Here is an 8,060-nt window from a genome sequence, read left to right as displayed (position 1 = left end):
GCAAATCAAAATGATAAAAGGTCATAGTGTTTATTGTGACCAGAATGGACTGCGGTCTGTACATTGAGTTTGAGCCAAGATGGATGGTCAGTGCCTGGTGTCTCTTTACTGAGGTCTAATGTGTGTTGCTTATGTTTCTGTAGAGAAGCAGCAGTTTCCCTTCCACAGCTGTGACGTGAGGATAGATGGAGAGTGCTTCATGGTGTCTCCAGAGGTCGACACCTACTATGGAGCCAAGACCCGCTGTCAGGTTAGAGAGAGTGAGAGACAGAGAGTGTGAGAGTGTGAGATTGTGTGAGTGTGTGAGTGTGAGAGTGTGAGAGTGTGAGATTGTGAGAGTGTGTGAGTGAGTGTAACCCATGTTGTGGTTTCTGTTTGGACCCCAGGAGCGAGGGGGGATTCTGGCCCAGATCCACAACCAGAAGGTTCAGGACATCCTCACATTTTACCTCAGCCAGCTGGAGACCAGCAACGAGGTCACAGACCCCGACTTTGAGACACGCAACTTCTGGATCGGTACGTCACTTTCKCTGTCCTTCTKTACYTACAGCCAAATAGCMTTGACAGGCTGACTTTGMGAGTTTGTGTGAGCAGCATTGAGATGTGTCAAGGTGAGATYAGGATAKGRGTCCTGTAAGGCTGTGTGTATTGTGTCCAGGGCTGACATATAAACCTCTGAAGGACTCTTTCCGCTGGGACTCAGGAGAAATCCCCACATACAGCAGCTTCGCCTTTGGACAGCCTGACAACCAGGGGTGAGAGAGTCATAACTTTTGACAACTTAATGATAATAGTAACAACAATTATAACTTTCTATTATCACATCACCTTGTTGAATGGATAATCATAAAATAATATTATTGTTGTCAGAATCTACAGTAAGCAGGTGGAATGAGGCACTGCAAATGCGACTCCATTATATTTTTTACTGGAATGAACATATTTTCTACCACCATGGTTATTCTATACTGTGTGGAACACAGGTATAGTCTCACGTAGCCTAACATTATCACCTCACCCTCTGTGTCAGGAGGAGAGAAGCCTGGGCCCATACCCACAAAGCATCTCAGAGTAGGAGTGCTGATTTAGGATCAGTTTTTCCTTTTAGATCAAAATGAATATGATTATATGGACAGATCCTAGATCAGCACACCTTATCTGAGATGCTTTGTTGATACGGGCCCTGGACATTGAGGCTACTGTGTTTGAAAGCAGAATGTTATCTTCTGTCTGACCACCAGATGTCTCTGTGTCCCCTCCATCTCACTCTTCCTCCCTCTCTCCTCTCCCTCGTGTCCCTCTCCCTGCAGCTTTGGGAACTGTGTGGAGCTGCAGGCTTCCAGCGCCTTCAACTGGAACGACCAGCGCTGTAAAACACGCAACCGATACATCTGCCAGTACGGTGAGAGAACACAACTCCATGAGAGACAGAGAGAGAGGTGAAAAGAGAGGGAGGGAGAGAGAGGTGGAGAGAAACACACAGAGAGATGCTGAGATATTCTAATCAAGGAAATCTGTCCTCACACTGCATCCAGACTCATTACCATTAGATGTAGCATTCACTGATATATCTTAAAACTCTCTAAACCTGCAGGTGGTTTAAAACACCTGTTGGACATTGACATCACCATGACAACAGATTAAGAGAGAGACTGACAGCAGCTTCTAAAAAATCCTGACAGATGGAGAGAAGTTCAAACACTATAGGTAGAAGTTACCCATACAACACAGATCTAGGATCAGCTTACTATCCCCAAATCCTACCCTTACCATCACAGCAGAAAACACAAAACTGACCTTAGATCAGCATGCAAGGGAAAGACATCAGGACCCTAAATCTTTACCTGGTCTCTCTGGCTGAGGGATGCTGGAGTCAAAGTGAGTGTTCAGTATAAAACKCGAGCAGAGAACACATAAACACATCACAGCTCTAACTCCTGATCTGGGTGCAGTGTTTACCGTCTGTGTTTATGAGGGAGAGGCTGTGTGACACGGCCCACACATTTTAATGATACACTCAGCTGGAATCAATGGCACTCAGGGCTCCTCATAAAGAGCCTTCTAGAGATCGATATACGTCAGGCCTACAATTGCACCAAGTGTCTAAACACACACACACATTTCTCCCCTCTATAATTCACCAGTGTGATGGAGTCAGAATTGGAGGGTGGTATTGTTTGTTTGGTTTTGGTTAATTGTGTGTGTTCTAGGCAGGTGGCGAGCTCTGCAATCTCATATTGATCATCCAGGGCCGTCCTAATCCAGTCAGTGTTGCTGGACATTTTTAACAGCTCACCGTTTAAAAGCTCTGAATCTCCTGGTGCCGATTGATGGAAAACCATCGGTTCTCTCTTCTTATAGAGAGAGAAGCCTTTGTGTAGAGAGGGGTCAGTGGAGAGGAGTGTGTGGGTGTGTGGGTGGGTGTGTGTGTGTGACCAGAGCTCAAAGTGGAGTGGTAAGGCTGGTGAAAACAGAACACATGAGAACACAGCTGGACTAGCTGGGATCATGTTTTACTCAACCCCCTCTACACAAGCACTCTAAAACAAAAGATTCATTGGAGCAACAAAGAGTGAAATGAACGGATTTGACTGTGATTAATAGCTCCCCTACACACACACACACACACACACACACACACACACACACACACACACACACACACACACACACACACAACACACACACACACTCTCGTACCCCCCTGAAGGTATAATTGTGAAGCTGCATTGATGTGTTCTGTTTAATTGGCAATAAAATGATAAGTGGAAAGCACAGGGAGCCTGAGGGGTCCACACAATTACCCAGATACAGAACAGACAGACAGACAGACAGACAGACAGACAGAGAAGAGAGAGAGAGAGAGAGAGAGAGAGAAGAGAGAGAGGAGAGAAGAGAGAGAGAGAGAGAGAGAGAGAGACGGAGAGGAGAGAGAGAGAGAGAAGAGAGAGAGAGAGAGGAGGAGAGAGAGAGAGAGAGAGAGAGAGAGAGAGAGAGAGAGAGAGAGAGAGAGAGAGAGAGAGAGAGAGAGAGAGAGAGAGAGAGAGAGAGAGAGAGAGAGAGAGAGAGAGAGAGAGAGAGAGGAGACGAGAGAGAGAGAGAGAGAGAGAAGAATAAGACGGGAGAAGAGAGAAATATTTTCTTTGGATGGGTGTGGCTGTTTCCAGTGTCTTAGAAGGATGATAGAGAGAGATGATGAATGACCTGAGAAGACTGACATGAGAGACGAGAGGGAAGTTTTACTGTGAGGATTGAGAATGTCGAAGGAGAATTTAGAAAAACTGAGGATTTAAAATGAGGGGTAGATGTGAGGTACCGAGAACTTACAGAGATAGTAGAAGAATCGCGAATAGATACCGTATGTGATTTATGTGCTCTTAGAGGTTGAGGTTGCCGCTGCTGTGCATGATTCGGCACGTGTCTCCTCTCGCGGATGGTGAATTATTTGTCAAGCCTGAGATGAGAGCTCCCATCTATTCGTATGTGTTCTCGCTCCTTAACCTACCCTTACTGTTGGGCGGTTCCATTTTTGGGCCCAAAAATGTGAAAACAAGGCCAATGAGAGAGGTTAGCTAGTAATTGCTCTTGTGTGCTGATAGTTGAGTGCTCAGCAGTGCAGCTTCGTGTTTGCACTCCGATGGAATGGGGTTATGAGGGGCAGCATAGGGTCCAAGCTTTTTCGTTGCTGCGATCAGATTGTTTGATGTGTGTGTACATATGTTCTTAGTCGCTCTGCCTTTCAGGCGTCGCTGTGGTCGACTGTGATCGTGGACTGCATTCCCATTCAGCTGGTTGTAGCTCTATGAGGTCGTGTGGGCCTAGTGGTGTACATGTCATCATGTGTTAGGTGCTGAGCTCCTACAGTGGCGTTGTGTGCGGTTGGGTGCAACACGTCACTGCTGTGAAGATGCGCAGATGTGTGTGCGTACGGCAGTGTGCACAAGTATGTTGTGGTGTGTGGCGAGCGGTTAGGCCGATGGTGACGCGAGTATGTAGTGTATCTTAAGGGCACTTACGTCGGACAGCTGTTTTCTCAAGAGACCCACTTCTTCCGTCCAGTGACATGATAAACAAAGAGAGGATGGGTTAGCCCGAGTTGGTGTTACTATGTATGTGCTCAAGCGTTGCCATGACACCTTTTGGGTGGCATGAGTACAGGACTCACTAGTGAGTCGGTCGTGCTAGTGTCGTGGCATGTGGCTGAATGAAGGCACCCCGTTATCGTGTATCGTGTGGCTCGCTCGAATGGGATGTTCAGTACTAATTGCGTAGTTACTCAGTGTTGGTGTCATGTGTGGGGAAGATGGTGGTTTAGCACTACAAGGTGATGTTTGTCTTGCTAAGGCCTCTTGTGTGGTCCTAATGTCGAGGTGATGACTCGCTCAAGAAATATCATGCTGTGCTTTGATGTATCGTGCTGGGTCTCAGCTGTTACCTGAGTACTCGTGGGTCTTGTGTGAATACTCGTTAATGTGTGCTGGTGTGTGTGGGATGTATTGGGCTGGAGATATTCACGCAATTGTTAGTTTAGTGTGCTGTCCAAGTCTAGTACAGATCCAGACCGAAGCCCAACAATGTAATTTCAAAATCAAGGGCGCGTTGTGGGTGCACGTGGGTGATGTCAACAGTTTATCTCGTTTGCTAAGATTGTGCCTAGATGTCATTTGGGTGATTCGCTGATGGTAGAGTGAGAGTCGATGTCCTGTCGCCAGACGTCCTATGCGCAGTACTCCTTTTTTCTCCAGGTCCACCAATCATACTCTAGGAATTGACTGTTTCCTGCTGCGAACAATAGAATTCTTCCTTTTGTTAACTAACGGGCCAATATCACAGCATCATTAATCTCAGACCATAGCCCTGATCCAGATAAGATATCTGCTTTCCAGACAGTACTGTGTCACAACGCACGTAGGTGACTTTGACCCACTAATTTATCGTTACTCCCTGGTGTGCTTTTAGGTGAATATTGTTAGTTTCTAGTCTCATTGTGAGATAGTGTCTTTTTACAGGATCTTGTGTTACCGCTCGCCGCTATGCCATGTAGCGTGTCGGACTTCCTAGCTCGTGTAGCTGGTGTGTATGGTGTGTTTAGAACCTTATTCTAAGGGGCTACAATTACTTCGTACACAGCATGTGTGTTGTATTGAGTATAGCATAAACAGCGCTCAAACGCTTAAGCGTTAGCGTGCGTGGTGTGCTGGGCTGTGTACAGTATGGTGGTGATGTGGGTGCACGTGCGGTGTGTTACAGTATGTGTGGTGTGTGTGTACAGTATGATAGTAGGAGCTGCTATATAGGAGTGTGGTGTGACAACAAGTGATTGGATGCCTTTGTGGTGCTCGTCCGATGCTACCTGAATCTACAAAGATGATAGACCTGGCTGGACTAGTGCTGTCTCAGATCGCGCTGGTGTGGAATAGTTGGACAAAGTACTTATGTGCGCGCGCATAGTGTGCCAAAACAACGGAGCAGCTTCTGTTTTAGGTCGAGGTTGTGTGGTGAAAGACACTTCTTGTGGAGTGACTCGATACAGCTGGTGGTGTGCGATGAGTAGCTGCCAAGTTGTGATTGTGGTTCTCACTACTTGAGATCGATTGCGCTGTGCGTGCCTAGAGCAGCTACAGTCAACTGGGGTGCGTTGGAAGTGTACGCTGTGGTTGCATATGACTGAGTATGTAGCTGTAGCTAGTCGAATAGTCCAGATGTACGTTACCACACGCAATGATCTCGAATTGGAGAAGTCGTAAGTTCTAGCGCTCCTGCTCTTCGCGTTTTATCTAGGTCGTAATGCTGTGCTTCCGATTCGTAGCGAGTTCTGCGTTGATTGTTGTACTCGCATTATTTTGAGATAGTCGTGTCAGATGTGCTTCGTGTCTCAATTGTCAGTGTATCAGCTAATTGCTCGATAGGTGGATGCCTCAGTACGTGATGGATGGAAGCTTCTCTGGCAGTCCCAGTCATGCAGAGCGTTTAAAGCCCCTGGGTCCTGAATGGCTCCTGTTGAATTATAAGCATTCTCCTCTAAAAACTTATCCCTATCCTCAGCCTCAATGGACAGAAATTGCCTTTCTAGTCAGAACTGCACAGACACCCCAGGCGACTTATTCGTCCGGTTTGCTTTAAAAAAAGACAAGAATCCCCTAGGACTATGGCTGCTTGTCTGCTCCGGCGTGCTAGTAGCGCGTGTTGGCACTCGATGTACTGTGGCTCGCGCTGTAGTTTAGGTTGAGTGCGACATGTCTCATCGTGATAGTGTGCTCGCGTGCGTGTGCTCGCTTACGTGGCGCTAGATGAGCTAGCGTGTTGTCTGTTATGGTTGTTAGTAGGATCATGTCTCACTCGTAATAGAGTCAGTTTGACGCATCGATTTGAGGTACTGGCAGGTGTACGTATGTGGGGTTGATTATTAACATTCTCGACTAAGGTCCTGTCACGCCGTTAGAGACAGGGATGTGTGGGTTCGCTGAATCTCATAGACATTTTCTCTGTGGACTGATAGAGTTGGTCTTACCCAGTGATCTCGCGTGCTGGGTTGTTATGAGGCTGTGTACAGTATGTGATGGTGTGCGTGATGTTGCAATCAACGTTCTGCGACGTTATAAGGTCTCTCGCTCCGTTGTACGAGAACGATGATGTGGATGCTGAATTATAACATTCTTCGCGTACTGTAATGGTGCCTCTCGCTCCGTTGTAGAGACCAGGTGAGCAGTGCTGATTGATTGCTGGCAGACTATTCTGGCGTTAAGGTCTCCGTCTCACGCCGTTAGAGTGACTACTATGGTGTGTGCCGTGGGATTGATAACATCTCTCGTGACTAAGGGTCCTCACCTCGTGGTTAGAGACTCGTGGCGGGGGTGTGCTGTTTGGTGATTATAAACATTCTTCAACCGTAAGTAGGGTTCCTCTCGTGCGCTGCCGCTCTTTAGAGGGACTGTAGGTGACGTGTGTGGTGGTGGCGGATTATAACATTCTCACTAGGTTCCTCTGTCTCCGTTTTAGAGACAGGGATGCCGCATTATAACATCTCACTAAGGTCCTCTCACTCCGTTAGAGACAGGGAATGCCGATTTATAATCGCATTGCTCCTAATCAGATAAAGTCCTTGTCTCCAGCGCCCGTTTAGGAGACAGGGTGTTGTGTACAGTGTAGTGGTGTGTGCCGAGTTGTGTATAACATCTCACTAAGGTTTGGCCATGTCTTGCTGGCTCCTGTATCTCGAGATACTGAGGTGTGGGTGATGCGTGATGTGTGTGCTAAAAATCAACATTCTCACTAAGTCCTCTCGCTCCGTTTTAGGAGAGTGCAGGGTGTGTACAGATGTGGGTCGTGTATTGATGAATCGTTATGTGCTCACTGAAGTCTCTCTCATGTGCCAGTCTCTAGAGACAGGGATGCCTGATTATAACATTCTCACTAAGGTCCTCTCACGCCAGGTTATTTTAGGTAGGAGCTGAGTGTGGATGACAGTCACTGTGTAGTGTTGTGTGGGTTGTGTACAGTATTGTGTATAACATCTCCACTAATGGTGTTCCTCGTCGCTCCGTTTAGAGACAGGATGCCGATTATAATTAACTGTGACCAAACTGGGATTTATCTTCAGGTAGGCAATCTTTGTATAGTATGCCCCGGACTATTTAATTCTGTTTCTGCCCCACTCAACTCTACAGCCCAGAGTTGTCAGCTCTCTTGATGCTGAGAAATGCTTTCGACCGGGTTGAGTGGGGAATATCTATTTACTGTGTGGGTTGTGTGACAGTGACAGTAGGGGTGTATGTGTGGTGGTGGTCGTGTGGTTACAGTCTCGCATCATTTCCTTTCCTGGATTATGTTTTGTGTTGTGTACGTGTGCGGTGCTGTGCCCTAGTACGAGTATGCTGTGGCGTGTTCTCTGTCGACGCATAACAATGTATGCCTCTACCAGTATAGGTGTGGGTGTGTGGAGGTGTGTCAGTATGATGTGGGGTGTGGTGAGGTGGGTGGAGGGGAGGGGGGGAGGGAAGGAGAGGGAGGGAGAGGAGGGGTGTGGGTGAGGTAGGAGGCGAGGGAGGGGCGTGGAGAAG

General features: G+C 47.4%; 2 protein-coding genes across 2 annotated transcripts in view; one reads left to right on the top strand and one right to left on the bottom strand.

Moving 5' to 3' along the window:
• Positions 1-2,661, top strand: part of LOC139028757 (C-type lectin domain family 18 member A-like) — a gene marked incomplete at its 5' end in the record, with an annotated part of 9,326 nt that extends 6,665 nt beyond the window's left edge. The window contains 4 exons of the mRNA XM_070446844.1: positions 144-250; positions 387-516; positions 659-755; positions 1,311-2,661. Coding sequence (XP_070302945.1) covers positions 144-250; positions 387-516; positions 659-755; positions 1,311-1,443 — 467 coding nt within the window. The remainder of the gene's footprint in view (positions 1-143; positions 251-386; positions 517-658; positions 756-1,310) is intronic.
• LOC111974789 (RNA-binding Raly-like protein) overlaps positions 1-8,060 on the bottom strand; it is a 294,018-nt gene that overhangs the window by 220,794 nt on the left and 65,164 nt on the right. The window lies entirely within an intron of this gene.

Source organism: Salvelinus sp. IW2-2015, linkage group LG15 (assembly GCF_002910315.2).
Source record: "Salvelinus sp. IW2-2015 linkage group LG15, ASM291031v2, whole genome shotgun sequence".
Lineage (NCBI taxonomy): Eukaryota > Metazoa > Chordata > Actinopteri > Salmoniformes > Salmonidae > Salvelinus > Salvelinus sp. IW2-2015.
The sequence above is the reverse complement of the archived record's forward strand: the minus strand, read 5'-3'. Positions and strand labels throughout refer to the sequence as shown.